This window comes from Sphaerodactylus townsendi, linkage group LG01 (assembly GCF_021028975.2).
Source record: "Sphaerodactylus townsendi isolate TG3544 linkage group LG01, MPM_Stown_v2.3, whole genome shotgun sequence".
NCBI lineage: Eukaryota > Metazoa > Chordata > Lepidosauria > Squamata > Sphaerodactylidae > Sphaerodactylus > Sphaerodactylus townsendi.
Genome location: NC_059425.1, coordinates 98,931,394 through 98,956,326, shown reverse-complemented (window position 1 = coordinate 98,956,326; position 24,933 = coordinate 98,931,394). Strand labels below are relative to the sequence as shown.

At 41.1% G+C, this 24,933-nt stretch overlaps 1 protein-coding gene across 1 annotated transcript in view; it reads right to left on the bottom strand.

Moving 5' to 3' along the window:
* The window catches only part of SYNE1 (spectrin repeat containing nuclear envelope protein 1), a 375,888-nt gene that overhangs the window by 178,243 nt on the left and 172,712 nt on the right, over window positions 1–24,933 (bottom strand). Inside the window, exons 77-85 of the mRNA XM_048488624.1 lie at window positions 22,944–23,099; window positions 22,182–22,334; window positions 21,078–21,260; window positions 20,601–20,738; window positions 18,813–18,998; window positions 12,962–13,084; window positions 11,873–12,055; window positions 10,591–10,734; window positions 393–587 (exon numbers count right to left, since the gene is read on the bottom strand). Of these exons, the coding sequence (XP_048344581.1) occupies window positions 393–587; window positions 10,591–10,734; window positions 11,873–12,055; window positions 12,962–13,084; window positions 18,813–18,998; window positions 20,601–20,738; window positions 21,078–21,260; window positions 22,182–22,334; window positions 22,944–23,099 (1,461 nt within the window). The remainder of the gene's footprint in view (window positions 1–392; window positions 588–10,590; window positions 10,735–11,872; window positions 12,056–12,961; window positions 13,085–18,812; window positions 18,999–20,600; window positions 20,739–21,077; window positions 21,261–22,181; window positions 22,335–22,943; window positions 23,100–24,933) is intronic.

Genomic DNA, 24,933 nt, shown 5'->3' with positions numbered 1-24,933 from the left:
CTCAATCCATAGGTACTAGGATGATGCAAAAATAAATAAGAAACACAAACCCCAGCTAAATATAAGCTTACATGGTCTTTTTTTTGTGACAAATTATTTTTCCAAGTTAAGCTGAATTGCCAAAAGAAGTGCCCAAGTACTTCCAAAGATAAGAAACAGGTTTACATTTTCTTTTAACCAACTGGTTTCTATTCTCTTCATAAATAATTGCTAGTTACAAAGCTGATGTTACACAAATGCATAAGTACGAGCATCATTTAAAAAAAAATCTGCAACACCCAGACTTCTTATTAAAGTACAGAAAAATGGCTGAGGAAACAATCTCCATATAGTGCATGAAGGATGACTGCAAATTATATCTACCTTAGCCAAATTATTAATTCATTGCTTACCATAACAACAGAGGGATGAGCTGCGTGTGTTGGAAGGAGTTCTGAATCCAGTTCCTCCATTCCTTCTGAAAGTCCTTCCACTTCTGTCACTGTCAGAAGCATAGTGGCATGCTTGGCTTTCATTGTTAGCATCTTGCACTTAGAATTCAGGGATGCTATTTGTTCCTGGTAGCCTTTAATCTTCTGTGCAAGCTCCTGAGGAAACATGTTTCTCTGTGAGACTCGGATGCAGTATAAGACCTAGCAGTAATACTGTTTCCGTTAGAGAGGCCGGCTGGCTTCTCGAAGGTCAGCCAATAAAATCACAGCTCTCTGTTTCAGAAGCCCTACATCAGCAACAACAGTAGCTGAACGGCAGGATGTTGACTGTGGCAAAGAGAACAAGTCAGGCTGCATTTCACTACACAGCTAAACCACTGAACAGAGAGACCTATGAGTGGAACTGGAAAAGCACTGCTAAAGCTCCACTATCTGGAATGGATAGGAGGAGCATCTGGTTATATTTTTTCATGGAAAACGTATTCTGCTTGGAATCCTTCTATTAAAAATAAAGGTGGAGAGACCCCACCCCCCCCACCCCCGCTCCATACTAAAACAAGCTGAAACTCCCCAGTTAGTGCATGCTGGGGAAATGAGGTCATGTATGACCTGAAGTACAAAAACAAAAAAGCAACATTCAATTCTCCCAGGTTGAATACAATGAACCGTACAGAGAGTAATGCATAAGGCGGCCATGTACAATGTGCCTTTCCTCTTGCTTTGTTCTAAAACACTGAAATTAGAGGCAGATATGGCAACACATTTGGCACCTTTAACATTATTTCACAGGAGCTTTGTTGGTTTTCCTTTATATTTTTGTACTGCATCTTTAAAGTCACAATTTGTGTAAAGCATAAGCACAAACCAATTATGGTACTAAACTTCCAGTTTTAAGCCTTGCTGCCACAGCAAATATGTATTTAGGATTTTAGGTTTACTGACTGCTTTATGAACAGCACCACAAATCATACTAACCTAGCATTACAAAAGAATGCCACTGAGGCATAAAAACAGACAAGTATGGCAACACATATATTTGGATAGGGTTGTAATAAATGTATGCAGTGTTGGAAGACCATTGTCTTGTCATAGCTGATACAGAAACAAGGTAAAATTAGTTTTTAGCTCTAATTCACTTACACAAAAGTGACATCAGGTTAAACAGTTGCCGCTTCACCAGTTTTAATCTAAGCCTTGAATTTCCTCATTTTGGCATCTACAGTAATCAATTTTGTACGTACAGGCTCAGGATCAATGATTAATAGGTGACTTTATAGCTATCTACAATTGCCAGGACATAGGCTGGAGATAACTCCATTTATTTCAACAACAGCCAAGCATCAGATCCACTGAGCTTTTTTAATTTGAAGCTAAAAATGGCCATGCTTAAGTGCTGTACTACAAAATACAGAACATGGAGAACATTTCAAAACAAAACAACATAATACCAGTTGGTATGTACCTAATGACCTAAATAGTGCCCTGCTGGTGATCTAAGAAAGGTAATTGATGAGATAGCTCCAAATGGCCCCTATTGGCTGTTGAACCCAGAAAGGGCGGAAATGCTTCTGTGTATAAGATGGCCAGGTGCAGCAGAAGGCCTGTGACTTTGATGGGATACACACACTGGGGATGGGGATTTTTGGTTGATACTTCACTTCATATTGCTGGACAATATTCCATCTTCTGCATGTGCAAACAAGGTTAAAAGCCCCGAACACTTTTGCCAGAGCTATTGTTACAGTCTCCATGGAAACTCACAAACTGAATAGCAGCATGTTAGATTTATGGCTTGAAACAAATGAACACATTTGCTATTGACTTATTGTTTAACCATTTTCCTCCGATGCTTGCTTAGATTTTAGTCATCAAATAAAAAAGGTAAAGGGAATGTTATATTTTAGTTATTTAAATACAAAGTGGTGCCATTTTTGATGCAAATAATATGCAATGCAAATGAACGAGGTATGGAATTGCTACAGAAAAGATGAACTGGAGTAAAAGCCTAAAGGCAAGTGTAATTTCACAACCTGATAAGCTGGGGAAACCAGTTGCTCAGCATTTTGGTGGATATATGAGAGAAGGAATTAATTCAGTACACTACCTGATAGCTTTAAAGGCTGAGCACCTTCCCTTTCAAACTGTATGTTAGGAATCTTGCCCGACTGCCTTGCTAATTATACAACTGCTTCAGTTAGATTCAGAGAGAAACATAGAAGATATGAATAAATTAGCTATTAAATAAGTCAGAGGACTTTTCATATACATATGATTCTGACAGAAATGGGCATGGGTGTCTCATTTGAGATCTTAACTTAAGTAAGGAATACCACAACTCATTTCAGGCACCATCTCTGAAATCAGGGACAAGAAATTGTTGAAGGCTCTCACGGCCGGATTCAACTGGTTGTGGTGGGTTTTCCGGGCTGTGTGGCCGTAGTAGCTGAACGTTTCACCTGCATCTGTAGCTGGCATCTTCAGAGGTGTATCACAGAGGGAAGTCTGTTACACACTGCGTTTTGTAGCATACTTCCGTTTGTGATATACCTCTGAATATGCCACCCACAGATGCAGGTGAAATGTTAGGAACAAGATCCACCAGACCACAGCCACACAGCCTAGAAAACCCATCACAACCAGGGCCAAGAAAGTTAATTTAATTTCAACCCAGGCATTTGTAGTAGCTCAACTGCTTTACTATGTAGTAGTATTTGCATGAGTATACACAGGACTAAGAGTGATCATCAAACAACAAAAAGGAAGAATCCAACATACTTAGTAAGGAACTTGAAAAGGCACTGGAAAAATTATTTAGTCCATAATGTCAACTGTCATTGATGACAAAATTTTCAATTTCACAGGTAAAAATCTTCTGGGAATAGTAGCAAGGCTTCATATTTTAAGGCTACTAATTTAAATTAATAAAACATGTGTGAAGTGATTACAGCATTCACCATAATGTCCTTGATTTTGCTGAAAGAGTTCCATTCATTTCATTTAGCATTTGCAAACTAATGACACTATGATAAAATATGCTTTCAATGATTTTTTCACCTTGCAATTATGCATATGGCACTATATAACTGATAAAACTTGATTTCTGCTCACAGTCAATGGATGAGCAATGCATTCTTGCAGTTAGATATCTATATCTAGCTCCACTCTAGCCAGTCACCACAATCCTAAAGCTCTAGTGTACATGTAGGATTCATAATGCTGCCATCCCTCTCTGTGAATGCAGGGATTGGCCTGTGTAAACACACAGGCACACCCCCTCCCAATATGGATCCAGCCCAATGCTTGAACTGCCCTAGAGTTGTGACAGGAAATAGACACAATGAGATCAACAACTTGGTATACAACACATAACAGAGGAAGGAAGGGAGAGAAGGAGGGAAGGTCAGGGCCAGCTGAGCAAGGGTCCAACAGCATGTGCTTTAATAAGGGGGAGGAGCAGACCAGTGAGAGGACTGGGGAAATCAAATCCTCCTCTGGCCTCCACGACAATCCCAGTCACCAGCCATTTGTTGGCTGCCAGGAGTGCCGTAGCCACTACAGCCAGAGTGTAGAACCCCCTTTCCCATCCCTTCATCCTGCAGATGAAGACAAATCTGGGACTGTCTTTTCTTGCAGTTACATATCTGCAGTCAGCTTCACTCAAGCCAATCACCCCAATCTAAAAGCTCCACTACACAAGTAGGATTCATAACGTCCACTACACAAGTAGGATTCATAACATCAACATACCTTACATTAGAAGAAAAAGTGCTTTCTTCACTGACAATGAATGAATGAATAAATTGCAGTGGGGCAGACGTTACCTATTAGCTGGCTTTTTTGCTTGTGTCTAGAGGGGCAATGTTTTGCAGGTTCTCTATCATGCATGCGTGCTTTAATTTTTAATATAATGTTTAATTTTTATCTTTAATCTTACCAGTAGATCGCTATATCAATCTATCAATAGATTGACACATCAACATAAAAGGGGCGGGAAAAGGTAAAAAGTCTTGAATCAGGCCTGAACACTGATTGTCTTTTATGGCAGAGAGTGAGGGGATAGTAATGGCGGCATGCAAACTGCAAAACCGTACGAGGACAATGTAAACTGCTGTTTGCTAAGCTTCCCAGGTTCACAATCGTCCATCTCCTGATGTGCTGTAAACCCGAGCATCAAGACCAACAGGCTTTTCTCAACATGGTCTGAAATCATGGATTGCTTGTGTGTAAGACTACAAGGTTGAAGACGTAGCAGTTTGTTGATTGAATGCAGGGGCAAATCAGGTGTTTGGACTGATTGATTAGTCTTATTATTTTTAAAAAATTGGTGTTAGTATCAATTTAATCTGTTGATATGTTAATTATTTTTTAAAAAATCTAAAGCTATGCAGGACTGGGGAGGCCATGGGCAATAGAAGTGATATGGCAGGACAAGAATTGGAAAGTCATCAGCAACAGTGAGAAGGGTGAGGGGGAAGTGCGCAAAGCAGCATGAGCGAGTGGGGGGTGGGTAAGATTAGGTGGGCTGGCTGAGGAAGAAAGGAAGAGGTGTGAGGTAAAGCTGTGCCCACTGTTCTGATCTTGCAGCAAAGCAAAATTAAAATAGTGCTATAAGTGCATTTGCTTGCTGTGGATAGAGTACAAACTGAAAGCAGGGATAGAAGAAATCTTGTCACAATAACCTCCACTATACAGAAAACACCTTATGTCAGTTTGGGTTTTTCTGCATTCTCATTTTTCTTCCTTTTTAAAGAAGGTCTTTCCTACAGCTAAAGTGAGGATAACATTTAGTTTGTGGCCCTCAGAGAGAAAGCTGGACTATAAATAAATAAAAAACATTGCTACAGTCAGTAGAGAAATCATATTAAACTTCCTTGTAACACTAGTGTCCCCTAGTGATGATTGTTATGAACAAAGCAATTTACATGTGAATTACCACAGTTATTTACATGTGAATTACTGCAATTCAGATTCCACAAAAGCATCTCCAGAGCATGAAACAGATGGAAGAATCCTAAACCCAGCATGTTGCTGTCTATTCAGTGGCCGACTCTTGCCACTACAGAAGTGGCACCTTGTCTGAGTTTTAAATGTTATGTGAAAAATCTCTTGAGCATCTGGCAATTAAGCTTCTCTGGTGTCTGCTTTGAATTCTATTTTTATTCAAAGTATGATGCTACAATATGATTACAATATTTTGTGTGTGTTTTTACTACTCTGTTTTCTGGCATTAGGATGGTTAAAACTATGTCAAAAACTACCTCAAGAGTCCCTGCACTGTGAGACAATACAGAAATACTTTAAGAAACCAAATAAATGCATAGGATGATTTGCAAGTTACCCTATAAGGACAATGCTTCACACTTTTACATCACATAATATCAACAAGGTTTACTGTACTGGGGGCTTTATTTCAGGTGAAAAATGATATTTATTTTACATTTTCAGTAATATAAAGAAAGCTACGAACAAGGATCAGCCTGAAGCTTGCCACAATATTCTGTGAGAGCACATTTTGTCTCGAGTAAACTGATCCCACCAATGTTCAATTTATTTCCCTATAATGAGTTATTAGTTTAATTTTGTTCTCAAACTACAAAATCTTTGGGCAAAAACCTTACACTGAACCAAACAACACCCATGATTACAGTATATACTCGAGTATAAGCCAACCCGAATATAAGCCAAGGCACCTAATTTTACCACAAAAAACTGGGAAACTTATTGACGAGTATAAGCCTTCAAACTTGACTCAGTAGTAGCTAAAAACAGAAGATTTGGGAGTAAGATGAGATAGAGTTGCTTAACAGAGTTTGCATTAGGGATGAGCAGCTTTCCAGCACTCTAGGAACACAAATGAACCACTGTTTTCCTCCAAATGTAGAATAATTCTGGGATTCATAGCCATGCCAGCCTAAACTTTGCTCCAAAGAAAGTCCTTGTCTTCAGAAACATCAGTATTTGGTAGGGTTGGTCAATACCAGCCAGATTCATTCCAATTCGGATTCGGCCCAGATTCGGATCAATGGGTTCGGATTGGCCTGGTTTGTGTTTTTCTGGTTTGTGTTTTTCACCACTCACTCACTCCAGCAGGCTTCATGTGGAGGAGGGGTGAAAAAACACAAACCAGAATTTTTAAAGCTAGCAGCACCAAACTTTCAGGGTATCATCTGGATACTCTCCTGATGATGCCCCCCCCCCCAAGTTTGGTGCAGTTTGGATCATGGGGGCCAAAGTTATGGACTCCCAAAGGTATAGCCACTATTTTCTATTAGCTCTCATTGGAAACAATGGAGGTTAGGGGCACCCCCTTTGGGAGTCCATAACTTTGGCCCCCATAATCCAAACTTCACCAAACCTGGGGGGGGTGTCATCAGGACAGTCTCTCTATGATACCCTGAAATGTTGGTATAGATAGGTCAAAAATGAGCCTCCTGCAGGCACCCCCAGAAATGTGCCCAAGATTCTTAGTTTCTCTGTGAATTTGCTCCATGTCTCTCAATGGGAAATTTCTGGGGGTGCCTGAAGGGGGCTCATTTTTTGACCTATCCACACCAAAATTTCAGAGTATCATAAAGAGACTATCCTGATAGGGCAACATTTATTAGAAACAAGGGCATGGGTTGTAACTTTTAAGTTTTGGCTGCGTCTTTGTTTCTGCACTGACCCTAACAGTTTGTCCCAGTTAGAAATGAGAGAGCTTCAGCTTTCGAAATGGTGGCTACACATTGAAAAAAAGATATTTTCCTTGGGCTTCTCTTGGGAGGCCCTACAAATGCTCACCGCTCCGGAGATTTACCATCGCTTAAAGACTAGATTATTTGATCAAGAGTACCAATTTCTCCTGAGCAAAGCGCAAAGCTCTTGCTCTCCAATATTCTTTGGGATTATCCCTCAGAAATCTAGCCCTGCTATATACCTGCAACAACTTCATTTTCATTTTCATTTTAACCTTTAATGGCATATTAAACAACTTATTAATTACAATTGCAGATGGGTCATGACTAGAGCAAGGTGTAACTCTTTTCCGTCAGTACATCTTCAAGGTCGCTTCTCTGGTATTCCACAAAATGAGCATTGCTGTCGATTTTGTCCTGATACAACTGATACACTTTCTCATATTCTGCTTCATTGTTCCAAATACAACAACATCAGAACTGATTTGAGAACTGTATTACCAACAGGATTTATGCTCCTTTCTGATAAAATAAAAATGGCTAAACTTCTAAATAACTCTAATGTTGAAATCTCTCAAGCTGTTGCTATATTTTTACTCTGTGTACTGCAAGTTGAGCAATAATGATCTTTTTATTGTATTTGAAATTCTTGGCACCGGTTTTATGCCTAATAAAGGTTTTGGATTTGGATAAAGAGACTATCCTGATGACACACCCCAGGTTTGGTGAAGTTTGGTTGAGGGTGGCCAAAGTTATGGACCCTCAAAAGGGGTAGCCCCCATCTGCTTAGCTCCCATTGGAAACAATGGGGGAAGGAGTACCCCTTTGGGAGTCCATAACGTGGGGCCCCCTGAACCAAACTTCACCAAACTTGGGGAGTATCATCAGGAGAGTCTCCTGGAGGTACCCTGAAATTTTGGTGTCACTAGCATTAAAAATATTTTGGTGTGTTTCGGTGCTCTTGCACATGGAGGGTCCACAAAATTTTTTTTTAAAGCTAGTGACACCAAAATTTCAGGGTATCTTCAGGACACTTTGCTTATCATAACCCCCAAGTTTGGTTGAGGGGAGCCAAAGTTAGGATTAGGATCCATGAGGATCTATGCTTTTTGACCATGTTTTTGTGCCACTGTGTGGCCACGAAGCGTGGTATGTGTGATTGTTTTGTGCAGACACGTGTCTAAGGACTTGTGCTGTGATGCGGTGGTGAGTTTCAGGGTGTGAAGTGAAAAAGCAGCAAGTGGATCCATTGAGTATCTATGCTTTTTTGACCATGTTTTGTGCCACTGTGGGGCCAGCGTGGTATGTGTGGAATTTGTTTGTGCAGACGTGTCCTAAGGACTTGACCTTGCGGTGGTGAGTGAGTTTGGGGTGCCGCGAAAAAACAGGCTGATCCTGGGTGAGCATCTATGCTTTTAACCATGTTTTGTGCCACTGGGGCCAAATGGGCCGTTGGTATGTGTGGAAAGAAATGGTGCAGACACGCGGGTTCGTTGGACTTGTGCTGTGATGTGGTGGTGGAGGCCTGGGGTGCCAAGTGAAAAAAACGAGGCGGATCCGTGAGGATCTAAGCGCTTTTTTTGACCATGTTTTTTGTGCCACTGTGGGGCCTGAATGGCCGCGGTGGTATGTGTGTGGTTGCTCTTTGTGCAGACACGGTCTAAGGACTTGTGCTGTGATGTGGTGGTGAGTTTGGGGTGGCAAAGGGAAAAAAACAGGCTGGATCCGCAGATCTATGCCTTTGACCATGTTTCTTTGTGCCACTGTGGGCCAATGGCGTGGTATGTGTGGTTGTTTTGTGCAGAACCATCGCGTGGTTCAAGGACTTGTGCTGTGATACGTGGTGAGTGAGTTTTGGGGTGACCTCAAGTGAAAAAAATCACACTGCTAGTATAAGTTATGCAATTGCTTGCATATGTGTATATGTGTATTCCCCCCTTCTACTTTGTAAAATCAGTATACAAATGCAAATAGTGAAAGCTTATATGGTAAATACATTTTTTTGTGCAATGCTGTAATTTATTTTTACTACCGGGTTTAAATCCTATTATATTAAACATGTCACCTCTAAAGCTTTTTTTTTTTTAAAGCTCCTAAGCAATTTGTTGTAGACAGCTATTCTAATCTAAACAACCACTGGCTCCAGCTGTTGACTGCATGGGTATTCTTTTAGGTGGACTGGGAAGCTTAGGGAATGGAAACGGCCCCTGCTCTGTGAGCATGTGTGTGCTTATTTGCCTTGCTCTTGCCTGACCTTTAGCAGCAGTACAAGGAGCGGTGAGTGCGTGCATGAATTTTTTTTTAAGGTGGATTGAGAAGCAGGGAGGGAGGGAAAGCCTCCCGTGTGTTTGTGTGTGTGTTTAACTTGCTCGTGCCGGCCAGCAGCAGAAACTACGAGGGGTGAGTGCGTGCATGAAGTTTTTTTTTCCCTCCCAGCACCTGGGAAGGATCACGCTGGCTCTGCTAGGGTCCTTGGACTGGGGGGAAGTTTGTAGGGGGGAAGTTTGAGGTTCTTTTGATGTGGGAGTGTGGCGCCAGCGGAGGGAGGGTGTTTTTTTTTTGCGATCCTTTCCGGCCACCGTAGGGAGGGTTTGTTTTCTTTTTTTTACCAGGCTCGGAGGCGGAGCAGCAGCTTCGGAGAGAGTGAGTTTCGGGAAGCCTGGGGTCGGGAAAGCATGCCCGAAAATTTCCCAAAACTCGCTGAGCTCGGCTGGAACGCGGTTCTGGCGGCTCCGGATCTCCAAGCTTATTTTGGCAGTAAACTACCGCATGAAGAACTGTATTCATCTAGAATGCAACACACTAATAACCCTTAGGAAAGAAATGCCTTGGTTTCTTTTCTCTCTCTCTCTCTCTCTCTCTCTCACACACACACACCCTAGTTGTAATGCTATGCAGGCTGTCCTTACAGCTTGTTTTTACGGCTCTCTGGTGAGTTAGAAAAAAAGCATCAACATGCTTACCGGATCCCCACAGAAGCCCCAGCTTCGACCGCCATCTTGGAATTACCGTATATACTCGAGTATAAGCCGAGGGGGGCTTCTTTAGCATTAAAAATGTGCTGAAAAAGTTGGCTTATACTCGAGTACATACGGTAAGTTATTAGCATGTGAGGAGAGGAGAAACATAGAAAAGTAGAGGCAACTTCTAAAACAAAATATGGGGGTTTATGATTGCCTTGAAACATTTATGCATTCCATTACATTAAAGGGAAATATCTGTGTGACAATCATATCAAGTCTGCATCCAGGGACTTTGATGATGGGCTGGTAATAAATATACATAAATAAATTCAGCAATTACAGATTCATTGTACTTTGCATCCACAAACTATACAAGAAGATCTACTGGAACACTTTTTCACACATGCTGAACAGGCAAAATGTAAGTCACTTAATGGAGCAATGGAAAAGGAAAATGATTTTCAGATTTTGTGTAGAACAAATAAACAATGCATGATTCTAAATTGATTTCAGTTCAATTACCTCATGGCGTGAAATCTGGGCTTGCAATTCCTCAATGTTACTTGTTGTAATGGGTTTGTCCTGGATTTCTCTGTGAGCTGTGTCTATCAATTGCTGTAAATGTTTCATCTCCTGTTCATATTGCTCATATTGTATTACTGCTTCCTACAGAAAAAGAGAAATAATAATAGTAAAAGCACGCAAGAAAAATACTCTATTTAAAATTTTTTGATGCTGCCTTTCCATCCAGTAGGGCCCTCAAGGCAGCAAACATGAAAACATATGAACAATGGAAAACATTTAAAATAGAAATAATTCAACAAAAACACCAGAACCAGGGATGATGGGAAATAACTGTTATTGGAGTATGCCAAATAAAGCAAAAAGTCTTTACCCTGTAGCAGAAGACACGGGCAGAGGTAGACATACAAATTTCCCTGAGTTCCACAAAATGTTGGTGCCATGAATGGTAGAACCATTTCCTAGAATGCCACCTATCTAGACTGAAATGGTGGGGGCAACCAAAGCAGGGGACCAAAGTGAATCAGTAGGTTGACATAGGAGAAGGAGGTCCTTATGTTGGTCCCAGATCATACAGGGATTTTATGGTCAATACCAGGCCTGTGAATTGAGCCTAGAAGCAATGTGAAAGCCAGTGTAGGTGGAATAGAACATACATACTTACTATATACTTTAACTGATTCTGAAACTTGTCTCTGTGGGGTGAGGGAATCAGAAAACAGGACTAAGAGCAGATAAGGGGTATTTTTCTACAGGCTTGGGAGAGTACCCAGGTTTGCAGAAAAACACAAAAAAGTTTTTAAAAAACCAAAAATTAATGTTTTAATTAAAATACCAAGATTTCACAACAGTATCACAAATCTTGGCTGCCAATTTTTTTTTCAAACTGAAGTGCAGACACATGAGCCAGGAAAATAAGCAAGTAGGGGAAATGGAACCAGGGTCACCAACATATGAGCCGGCTGGCTGGCCAAACAAGCAGGTGGAAGAGTGGCAGCTGCTATCTCCATTGCACCCCCTCTGCAGTGGCTGAGCAGGTGAGGAGAAGGGCAGCAACACTGAGGCAGTTTCATGAGCAGAGTGGTAGAGAGGAGGAAGGAGAAGCCAGGGAGAACAGTTGTGAATGCAGGTGAGAGAGTGAGCCTGTGGGATGATACTGAATAATAGATATCTGTGAATCATTAATGAACACTTCAATTCAAAATATATCTGTATTTAGGTTGATTACATCAAGGAAACATTTCTTCATGTACGGAGTTTGCACCCTGTGAATGGCACTTGCCTGCATTATGTTGCATTGTTGAATAGCTGTGTGCTGCAGATGACTAGCACCTTCGTGCAGCCTCAGGGCCATGTGACATATTGGTAGGCTGGTGACCACTTCCTCAGGAATCCGCAAAGCACTTTGACAGACTTGCACTGCATGAACTTTTGGCTTCAGAGACTCCATTTCAGAAAGCAGATGCTGGAAATGAATTTGGCAAATAATAAAGTAATGCTGCCATAAACTAGAAGGGCCTTTCACTAAAATGAACTCTGTCAAAAATTGACCATTAAACTGTGAAATCGCAGGATGGGCTCAAAATGAATGTTTATAGTTCAAGCATTTCACATACTTAAAAAAAAGAAAACTATTATTAATGATGAGTGTAATAAACCCATGCTATGATCACAAAATTGTCATTCATTACCGAAAAGTTTCATATTTATTGTCAAAGGCTTTCACGGCCGGAATCACTTGGATGCTGTGTGGTTTCCGGGCTGTATGGCCGTGTTCTAGCAGCATTCTCTCCTGACGTTTCGCCTGCATCTGTGGCTGGCATGATCCTCTGAAGATGCCAGCCACAGATGCAGGCTGGCATGATCCTCTGAAGATGCCAGCCAAAGATGCAGGCGAAACGTCAGGAGAGAATGCTGCTAGAACACGGCCATACAGCCTGGAAACCACACAGCATCTAAGTTTCATATTATCAGATAAGTATTTTTAAAATTTAAGTATCAAAGACTTTATGGTATATCCTATAATGCTTCCTTTCTTTCCTTGTTGTTCTAATTTTGCAGTCTGCTGTGTCTCAGCAACAAAGGTGAAGTAGATGTATAATAAATAAATAAATACAACCTGTGGCTCTATTTGTTGACAGGACTGGTTCCAAAAACAGCCATTCCAAATTACTGACTTACCAACTCATCTGTAAGCCGATTAACATATCAAAACCAGACTCAATATAGAAACAAAATTATTCAAGATATGATCATTCAACATAAATAATGCTTTAAGTCTAGCAATCTGAGCAAGTTTACATCAAGTGACAACAGAACAAATTATTCACAGCAATTTTCATGCAAGTCTTAAACAATACAATCAACCTACCTGTCGGTGAGAAAGTTGTTCCTTAAGACTCAAACGACCTATCTCTGTTGATGTCAAGTTGTTTTGGGCTTGCTCTAAAGCTGTCTGAAGTGCTTTTATCTCAGTTTCAAATTTCTTCATATCCTGATAAAAACGAAAGCAAGACACATCTCACATGTATGATTATCTGCCACTAGGACAGAAGTCGTGGGTGTGCCCTCGCTGCAATGAGCTCCTGGCACTCAAGAAACGTGTGCGTTCTCTTGAAGCCAAGGTGGCAGACCTGGAGAAGCTGAAAGAGGGAGAGAGGGTGACAGACGAGGCTTTCAGGGACCTAACAGCCGGGTCCCACTCCCAAGGTGACATCTCTTCAGATGTCATGGAGAATGAAGGCCTTGGGGATGGTGGGTGCCAGTCTTAGGTGGGGGAAGATGCTCCCTTAGATGGGATCCCTTCCTTTAACTGGTGATCAGCTATCCTCTCGCACTGAGGATACCCCTCGGGGAGGTGGGGGGCTCCTTGTAGTGGGTGATTCGATCATGAGAAATGTAGAGAGTTGGGTTTGTGAGAGGCGTGATGACCGCGATGGTGACTTTAAGCCACTGCCTGGGTGCTGGTTGGCGGATGGTTCACGCTTTGCCTAGATATTAGGCTTTTAGACAGTGCTGGGGTGGAGTCAGCAGTTGTGGTCCACATTGGCGCACCAACGACATTGGCTGGAAATGTAGCCGGGAGGTCTCTGGAAGCTTTAAATTTAGGCTGCTAGGAAACAGGTTGAGAAGTCCAGGACCTCCAAGGTGGCATTCTCAGAAATGCCTACCTCGCTCCATCATGCCAAGAGGGCTTAGAAGCTAGGCAAGCCGGAGATACAGGGTCTCAAATGCGTGGATGAGAAGGGGTGGTGTAAGGGCAGAGGGTTTCAGATTTCTATTGTCAGGAACTGGGGGAACCTTTTGGGACAAAGGTAGGTGGCCTGCTACAAACGGGATCGTGGCCTTCATCTTTAACCAAAGAGGAAACCAGGCTGCTGGCGCTACCAACATTAAAAAAAAAGGTGGCAAGAACAGCTTTTAAACTCGATCACTGGGGAAAGTCGACAGGAGCTGAGGTGACCCTTCGGGTCTCGGAATACAGTAATTCTATGAGGGATGCAGACAGAGAGGGAGAGGTTTTTCTAAATCAACCACATACAAGCGAGGGAACATAGCAATGTGCATGTGACAAGGGATAGATGTCTGCCTACAAAAGACTTGAGGGTAAAGCACATAAATCCCAGGTTAAGGACAGAGACAGGTATACAGGTGTCTCTATGCTAATAGTAGAAGCATTCGACCTAAAATGGGGGGAGCTAGAGTACAGAGTTTTGAAGGAGGACTTTGATATAGTGGGCATTACAGAGACATGGTGGAATGAGGAGAACCAGTGGGATGCTGTTATACCAGGCTACAGGCTCTATAGGAAGGATAGGACAGGGCGCATTGGGGGTGGAGTTGCCCTTTACATCAAAGAGAGCATAGTATCACATAAAATAGATAATGCAAGGGGAGCTGGTTCCCCTACAGAATCACTGTGGATATCAATACCAGGTGTGAAGGACAGTTTAATATTAGGAATATATTATCGTCCTCCTGACCAAAGTGCACAAGAGGATTCTGAGATGGAAAAAAGAAATTAGAGAGGCCAACAAAAACAAAAAAATGTAGTGGTAATGGGTGATTTTAACTATCCCCATATAAACTGGAAAAATGCATGTTCAGGTCATAGTAAGGAGAGAGCATTCCTGGATATGCTAAATGACTGTGGCTTAGAGCAGATGGTTGTGGAACCAACCAGGGGAGAGGTGATCCTAGATCTAATTCTATGTGGGACCCAGGACCTGGTGCAGGAAGTCAGTGTTGTTGAGCCGATAGGGAACAGCGACCACAATGCTGTCAGATTCAGTATCTCAGCATGCGAACAAGTGGCAACTACTAATGTAGTTACATTCGCCTTCAGAAAGGGAAATTTCTCAAAGATGAGGGGATAGTGCGCAGGAAGCTGAAAGGGAAAATCAAGAGAGTCAAAACTGTCCAGGATGCTTGGAGGTTATTTAAAAACACAGTAATAAAAACTCAGCTGGAATGTGTTCCACAGGTTAGAAAAGGCAGCACCCAGTCCAAAAGAAAGCCACCATGGTTAACAAGAGAGGTTGAGGAAATTATCAAAAAAAAAAGAAAATGTCTTTTAGAAAATGGAAGTCCAGTTTGGTTGATGAAGAATATGAGAGGGAACACAAATGGTGGCAAAAGAGAAGCAAGTTAGCTGTAAGGGAGTCAAAAAAGGATTATGAGGAACGCATGGCTATGAACATCAAGACCAGCAACAAACAGTTCTTCAAGTACATCAAAAGCAGGAAGCCAGCAAGGGAAGCGGTAGGCCCGTTAGATGACAAAGGAACAAAGGGTGTGCTAAAAGATGGCAGGGAGATTGCAGAGAAGCTGAATGAATTCTTTGCATCTGTCTTCACCTAAGAGGAGGTGAGGAACATTCCTGCACCTGAACCAAGCTTCTTAGGAGGCGAATCCGAGGAACTAGCGAAGATAGTGGTAGACAAGGAAGAAGTTCGGGCAGCCATTGATAAACTAAATGTTACCAAATCCCCTGGCCCAGATTGCATTCACCCAAGAGTTCTTAAAGAGCTCAAGCATGAAATTGCTGATCTTCTCACTTTAATATGCAACTTATCCCTGAAATCAGGCTCCATCCCTGAAGACTGGAAGATGGCCAATGTCACACCAATCTTTAAGAAAGGATCTAGGGGGGACCCGGGAAATTACAGGCCAGTCAGTTTGACATCTGTTCCTGGTAAATTAGTAGAATCCATCATTAAAGATAAAATTATAAAACATGTAGAAAAGCAAGACCTGCTGAGAAAGAGTCAGCATGGCTTTTGCAGAGGCAAATCCTGTCTTACAAACTTACTAGAGTTCTTTGAGGGTGTAAATAGGCATGTGGACAGGGGTGAACCGGTGGACATTGTCTACTTGGATTTCCAAAAGGCTTTTGACAAAGTTCCTCACCAGAGACTGTTGAGAAAACTCAGCAATGAAGGAATAAGAGGGGAAGTCCTCCTATGGATTAAAAACTGGTTGAGAAACAGGAAGGAAAGAGTGGGTGTAAATGGGAAGTTCTCACAATGGAGAGATGTCGGGAGTGGTGTCCCCCAAGGATCCGTTTTGGGACCAGTGCTCTTTAACCTATTCATAAATGACCTGGAAGTAGGGTGGGTAGCGTGGTGGCCAAGTTTGCAGATGATACCAAATTATGTAGGGTGGTGAGAACCACAAAGGATTGCGAAGAGCTCCAAGCGGACCTTGATAAATTAGATGAGTGGGCTCAGAAATGGCAAATGCAGTTCAATGTAGCAAAATGTAAAGTGATGCACATAGGGGCAAAAAATCCAAACTTCACATACACGCTACAGGGGTCAGTGCTATCAGTCACAGACCAGGAAAGGGATTTGGGCGTCTTAGTTGATAGTTCCATGGGAATGTCAACTCAATGCATGGCAGCTGTAAAAAAGGCAAACTCTATGCTGGGGATCATTAGGAAAGGAATTGATAATAAAACTGCAAAGATTGTCATGCCCTTATATAAAGCAGTGGTGCGACCGCACTTGGAGTACTGTGTCCAGTTCTGGTCGCCGCACCTCAAAAAGGATATTGAGGAGATAGAAAAAGTGCAGAGAAGGGCAACAAGGATGATTGAGGGACTGGAGCACCTTCCCTATGAGGAGAGGCTGCAGCGTTTGGGACTCTTTAGTTTGGAGAGGCGGCGGCTGAGGGGGGATATGATTGAAGTCTACAAAATTATGCATGGGGTAGAAAATGTTGACAGAGAGACATTTTTCTCTCTTTCTCACAATACTAGAACCAGGGGACATTCATTGAAAATGCTGGGGGGAAGAATTAGGACTAATAAAAGGAAACACTTCTTCACGCAACGTGTGATTGGTGTTTGGAATATGCTGCCACAGGAGGTGGTGATGGCCACTAACCTGGATAGCTTTAAAAGGGGCTTGGACAGATTTATGGAGGAGAAGTTGATTTATGGCTACCAATCTTGATCCTCTTTGATCTGAGATTGCAAATGCCTTAACAGACCAGGTGATCGGGAGCAACAGCCGCAGAAGGCCATTGCGTTCACATCCTACATGTGAGCTCCCAAAGGCACCTGGTGGGCCACTGCGAGTAGCAGAGAGCTGGACTAGATGGACTTTGGTCTGATCCAGCTGGCTTGTTCTTATGTTCTTATGTTCTTAAAATGATAGTATAATGCAATCACCTGCTTTTCACAAACTGGAAAAGGACAGCTTATCATATGAACTGATCAATACTTTATCAATTGGAGTCAACTGTACTGTTTGGGTCAGTTCCTGATATGGCTACAGATACATAAAATGAACATGGACACACACTGGCTTTCCTAGTCTATTAATTCACATCCCTATGTGTATCTGAATTGTTTCCTCTGCAGAACTGAATGGAATAGGGTTGGTAAATACCCTAAAAATTTGATAAAATTTGGATTAATTTGGGCATGTGTGGGAGTGCACAGGCTAATCTGAATTCCCCAGATAAGCCTCCACAGCTCAGGCGGCAGAGCGGGGAAACAGACCCAGTTCCTCCAGATTAGAATGCACCTGCTCTTAATCACTACACCACTGCTGCTCTCTCACACAGATTCAGCAGTGCAAACAGGATAGTTTGAGGGAGATTCCTGAGGCAAGGTAGATAAAAAACTCCCAGGGAGGGGGGATTCATACTTAAAGTTGTTAGTTTAATTTGTTAAAATATTGTTTTGCCAAATTTTTACTTGGGAGAGGGGATTCTCTGTTTAGTCAAAGGCTTTCATGGCTGGATTCAACTGGTTCTGGTGGGTTTTCCGGGCTGTGTGGCTGTGGTCTGGTGGATCTTGTTCCTAACGTTTTGCCTGCATCTATGGCTGGCATCTTCAGAGGTGTATCACAGGGAAAAGTCTGTGTGTAACACAGTGTGAAATAGATTCTTCCCTGTGATACACCTCTGAATGTGCCAGCCACAGATGCAGGCGAAACGTTAGGAACAAGATCCACCAGACAACAACCACACAGCCCGGAAAACCCACCAGAACCAGACTCTCTGTTTGTTTGTCTTTTTACAACACTTTTGCAGCACTTCAACTTTCAGCCTTGTGTGTGACTTACATGGAGGGAAGCCTCTTGGACAGCACGACTGTGGGTGAGTGGGGAGACTTTTTTTTTTGGCTGGGAATTGGGTGGGGAACCAGGTGAGAAGCGCAAGCAGGACGGAGGGTGGATACTTTATTGATCTGAAGGAGGAGAAAGTAGCTGGGGTGATCAGGGACTCAGGGTGCCGTTTTTTGAAGGGATTTGGTTTACCCGAATCTCCAAGCCTAGAATGGAATGTGGGTTTAGAACACCTGCACAAACAAGGTAATACTGGACTAGGGAGCATAAGAAGACTCTTAGACTTTTGAATTTGGTAAAGTATGCTGTCAGAATGGTGAGTTTACAATTCATTTTTCTTATGATTAATACATATAAATCACAGAAAGGCATAACAGCACAATTAACTGTGAAATTGTCCTGTACAAGTCCTAGTGGAAGCATGAAAATCTTCCATCCATTTGAATGGGGCTTGCCATGAAAACTTTGACTAAGCGTTCAATTCTCAAATGAAGACACACAACTACAAGGTCTGTGGCAAATACCTAGTTAAGGCAGGCAGGGTATGCTGGTAAGTATCTCCCTAGCACCTCACACCAGAATACCCAATGTTTCATACCATATAGCCCTAGTTATAAGTTAGCTATGAAGAACACCACTCTATACCTTGGCGGCATCCTGAATATTTTGCAGTCGCAATTTGATCAGTTGCTGTAACTCATCAGTCTGTCGTCCAAGTTCTGACACTTGTTGATACATTCCTTCAGTTGAGTATACACTTGCCAGATATTCTGTCCTCTCATTCATGGCTTCAATATCTCCATGGATCTCACTAGACTCTTCAAGAATGGCCTAATTTCAATACAGAAGAAGAATTTATGTCATATTTCAGATCCCAAGACAGCAAAATGATAAGATAATTAAATCATAATGGACAAAGCACTCAAACACTCTAATTTAACTTCATTTTCCAAGGATATAGTTGACTATTTATTTTGGACCTTAGAACGAATGTACAAAACATCAGTTTGCAATCAATTGCTTGTACAAACACCCAGCTAAATTTGCAGTTTACAATATTCCAAATGTATTTATTTATTTACATATTCAATTTTGAGGCATCAACCAGAGTTGATTTATATTATCCTAAAATCCAAATTATAATACATAAAAATAAAACAATGATAAAACCAACACAGCTCTTGAAAGATAAATCAGTAAACAGAAAATAACCCACATTCATTCTCCCCGAGAATCAAATATCAACCAGCACCCCAAAGGCTTTCAATTCCCATTCCAAGTGCATGAACTATTCTTATTCAAATCATTTTTAGAGGAATCTTGTAACCCCTATTTTTATTTTAACAAAATGCTCAGGTCAGCTAATATAGCTTAGGATCCCCATTATCTTTATGTGTACTGCTGCCCTGACTCCTACCAAATTAATAATAACCAGAACAGCACATTCATTAGACCAATTGATAGCTTGTGTTACCTCACGGCATTCTATCTATTTATATCCCATGAAAAAGGAAATATGAAGGGGCCAAAGTTACTTGTGTACTTCACCAGGGCTGTCAAAGACTCATAAAGGAACAAAATCCTGAGATGGCTAGCTCAAAATCTACAATGCTACCTTAAGAAAGAGAGTGCTACGACACTCTGTATTGTGATAGTCTTATATATGGACAAATAACCTCTACACATCTATCCTCTGATATATTACATAAGGGGCAAAAACTCAGTCTTGATGGATTATGATTGGAGGGTGCGACACACACTTGATATGAACTATCCAGTTATTCTATCCTAAACAATTGGGAGAAAAAACACATGACATTAAGTGGGAGGAAGAAGGGTTTCTGACATTGAAGACAGAGTTTAGCATTATGAATAAATATTTCTTCTTTCATCATTGGTGTGACAGGAACATTGCCTATCTGCTGTTCTGCTTCAAATTGTTTTATTAAGAAAATTTGTGTAGCCAGAGAGGTACAGGCAAAGAGATACAGTTGATTCCACAGCATGCAATAAATAAGCTGGAGTGGCCCTATCTGGCTCCTCTGTAATTTAGCCATTGTTGAGGTACATAGTCCAGGATGTGCAAATATGAGCTTCCCGAATGACCCTAGAAAGACTCTGGGGGTTGAGGCATGTCACCTACCTTTGTTAGTGAGCAGGAACAGTGGCTCCCACTTTTTCTAGTTTTAAGACAAGCCTCCTTGTCTTGGTTGCTCCCTACAGGCAGGTGGGTTGGCGGGGAGGGCTCGGTGTCAGCAGTCAGGCTGTCAGCTGCACCCATTGCCCCCAGCCTTTGTTGCACCAAATATCGAGGAACCTATAACCAATGAAACTTCCCCTGATATTCTCCCTATCCCATTTATCTATATTGTTCTTCTCTCCCTCCCCTTGAGGCTTGTCCCTACTTGAGACACAACTGAAAAGTGTAATAACCTGATGAGACATAAATTGATCACGAAGCTGAGTGGCAGAATTCCATGTGATGTTTCCATGAACCAGGATTTTAGCTTTTTCAATCCATTTCAGAATGAACTCTAGCATCTCGTTATATTCATCTATGTGCGAGGTGGCCTGCAAATGCAAAGAAAATACACTTCAATAAATCTGAACTTTGATCTGGTAGAGAAAAATCCTGTTTCTATAAGTAACATGTCACTCTATCAACTTTATTTACTTCAACTCTGATGGTCTCTTAACATTTACATTTCTCATTATCACATAGCATAATTAAATTAGTGCATCTGGCATATGTACACATGCACACACACAATATATGCTCATAAGTTCGATGTAGCTATATAGAGGTATTAGGACATACCACCTAGAATTTCCATAGGCACATTCCTTGCCAGTCCCCCCCGCTTGTGAGGAACAGACTTTCAAACATAGCAAAATAATTGCATAATATACCTGATTGAGTTTGGATGCCCTGTACTCAGCCTGCCTAACAGCTTGCTGATGGATCAGTGTCAGTTTGCCTATTTCACCAGTCAGCTGTTTTGCTAGCTGAGGATTTTGCTCTGTGAAGTCTTGGATGGCTGCATCCAGTTCTACCAGTTCTATATTACATCTGTCCAGCTCCTCTCCAAGGACCTAGAATGGGAAGAGAATACCCTTCAGTTACTGGAGAAAAAATTCTATGTAGTTATTATTTCCTGTCAAAGTCTTGTTAGTTGATTATATTGCCTGCAAGGATTTTGTTGTTAAGCGAGAGGGTAGATCTAGATCTCACAGCTGCTTTTACAGTGCTTCTAGTTCAATTTCGTTAGAGTGATTGATTATTTTCACCCACACTAACAAAATAACTAGTATTGCATTGTTCAGATTTTATGTTTGTCAATATAGAATAGTTATGACAAACTGTATATGCTTATACCATGAAGCCATAATGAATTATCTAAAAGCATACAGAATTTGGCTGGGGTATCTCCATTGTATGTAAGTTAATCCTAAGTATTTGTAGCATTTCACCCATAAATATGTACAAATATTCACACTGGGCACACTGAAGTATTTTATTATCTTCAGTTATAGTTATATACTTTTAAAAAAGAAACCTGCATAGTAAAAAGGACATGAAGAGTAACATAACAGATTGCCATTCTCAGTATGTTTATGACTTTCACATATATATGATGTCTGCAACATCATGTGATAAGTTGCCTCTATGTGAATGAAATATCACACATACAACACTATGCACAGAACTTCCTAACACTATGTATCATCTCAAAGACAATGCATGTGTCCAGCTGAAAGATATTAGATGATGAAAAATCATGTACCAAGATGTACAAACTAACCATTACTACAAAAGTCTCAACAGATCATCTCATATCAGCCTCATTTAAAGAGCTTTCTGCTACTTTGAAGATGCAAAGAGATATCACCCCACTCTCTCACCATTCTACACGTGATTTCAGACGCCAGAATAAATTATTAGTAATTTAATAAACTCTGCTTCCATTAGTATCTTAAACAAGAAATTTCTATTTGGTACAAGAAATTATTTACCTTTTGATCAATTTTAGCTTGTGTTATGTTATCTGTCTTTTCTTTTAGTTTGAACAGAACTGAATTAAGAGCTTTTGCTATCCTCTGAATTTTCTGACCAAATTCTTGATTTAATATTTTGTTCTGCTGACATTCTTTTTCTTTAGCTTGGATCTGTCAAAAATTAAAATGACAAAGAACAGCATATTGGTTGATGCCATGTTGGTAAAGAGGTAAAAACATCACTCACAGATATATAATGGGTTGGATCCACTGATTTATTCACACAAGAATTGTGTTTTTCCCCTGTTCTGCTCCCTGTAACATTGAATCCAACCTTAAATGACTATGATTGGCATATCTAGAAATAAATTATGTTATTGTATATACAGAGACTTGAACTAACGTTATTTAAAAATACTGTGACACTAAAGAGACTTATAGTGTTTTTATTTTGCACTTAAGCACTTATTCTACTAAAATCTGAAGGCACAATATATCCTCTTAGAAGCATTTCTGAATGTAAGACACAAAATAGAATAGAATTTAATGGAGCACTCCTTCTGGGCTTCCTCAGAAGGCCTATAACCAAGTTATAGAAAAGGGGAACAGTTAGATGTACGTATGGGAATCACACAGAAGTTTATTGTTGCAAAAAAAAAGTCTGCGTATAACTCTGCTCAAATGTGCATAAGACCAATGAGGTGAACAAGCTTAACTGAACACCATGATTTCATACTACATTTACATCTATTCTCATGAAACACACAGTGCGGGTCTTACCTGTTCGTGTATATTTACAAGTGCCAATCCTGTTTCAGCTAACTGGAGAGAAAGCTCAGAAGGCAAAATGGTGTAAAGTCCTAAGTATTTATTCTGTTGCTGTTCAGCCATTTTCTCAACAGCCTGGCAATGAACAGTTGATTCAGTGAGGAGGCCCTAGTAGGGAAAGCAGAAGAAATTATACAGCAGAAAAAATATGTTTTAGGTTTAAAGTTTGAAATTAAAATGCGTAATTCAGACTAGATTTTTCATCATTCGATATAGTTTATCAACATAATGAGCAAATCTAGATAATTCCAAGGTTTTTTTAAAAATCAACCTCATTCCAACTATACCATGATCAAAATGTTCAACAACCAAAACTCCCATTTACAAGAACTTTTTAAATGCTAATTTGCAAACACTGAATATGAAAGAAAAGTTACTGAGTCAGAATGTTGTCTCATTGTTCACCAAAGTTCCAGTGAAAGACACACTTGCAGTCATCGGCCAGAAGTTTCCAGATGACATCACAGCTTTATTTCAACACTGCCTAACAACCAGCTACTTCCAATGGGACAATGAATACTATGAACAGACCGATGGGGTATTCATGGGAAGCTCCCTTAGTCCAGTGATAGCCAATTTTTACATGGAACATTTTGAGAAACAAGCTCTCAAAACAGCACCCAGGAAACCTGCAACTTGGTTCTGATTTGTGGACGACACTTTTACAATCTGGAGCCATGGTGAGGAGGAACTGCTGAACTTTCTGGACCACCTTAACAGCATCCAGCCAAACATCCAATTTCCATGATAACTGAAAACGAAGGAAAACTGCCTTTTCCAGATGTCTTGGTCTTTTGCAGACCCAACCATCAATTGGGCCACACAGTATACAGAAAACCGACACACACAGACCAGTATCTACATAAAAACTCCAATCACCATCCATAACTGAAAAGGGACACAAAACTCCCTGATGAAATCAATCATCTAGACTGGGCTCTGCAGGCTAATGGCTACTCCACAACAGAAATCAGAAGAGCTTTAAGACCAAGAGAAATCCAGAGGACTGAGGAGAAACAGCCCACCACAAGTAAAATATTTCTACCATACCTCAAGGGAATCACAGATCAAATAGGCAAACTGATGAAGAAACATAACCTACAAACCATCTTCAAACCAACCAGGAAAATACAGCAGATGCTATGCTCAGCAAAGGACAAGAGAGACCCCCTCACTTCTGCAGGAGTCTATTGCATACCCTGCAGCTGTGGAAAGGTCTACATTGGAACCACAAAACACAGCATTCAAACTCGTATTAAGGAGCACGAAAGACACTGTCGATTTAACCATTCTGAAAAATCTGCAGTTGCAGAACATGTCTTAAACAAAACTGGACATAACATTTTATTTGAAAACACTGACATTCTGGACAATTCAGAAGGTTACTTTATCAGACTGCACAGGGAGGCCATTGAAATTCACAAACACTAAGACAATTTCAACAGGAAAGAAGAGACTTTAAAAATTAGCAAAGTACTTATAAACAACAAAAGCAAACCCCAAGGGCATGCTAAGTTCATGAACAATGGACTCCATCCAAACACAGGATTTGCATTCATTAATACTAATGCTGCTGCAGGGCATGAAAATGTGAATCACTCCCTGGACTGATAAGCCCCACCCGCAATACAACACTATCAACCACATCTTTACATAACAAGTTTCACCCAAACACTTACTGATTGGTTCCCCACCCTGGGACATGGACAATATATACCCCAAACATTTCCTTCTCTCTGAACACAGTGTGTAACAGACTTCCCTCTGTGATACACCTCTGAAGATGCCAGCCACAGATGCAGGCAAAACATTAGGAACAAGATCCACCAGACAACGGCCCACCAGAACCAAGGCTCCATTAGTTTGGGAAAAGAGGCATGTGGTGGCATGACCTTCTTCCTATCTTGAGGAACAAGCTGGAAAACTTCGCCCTCCACACACA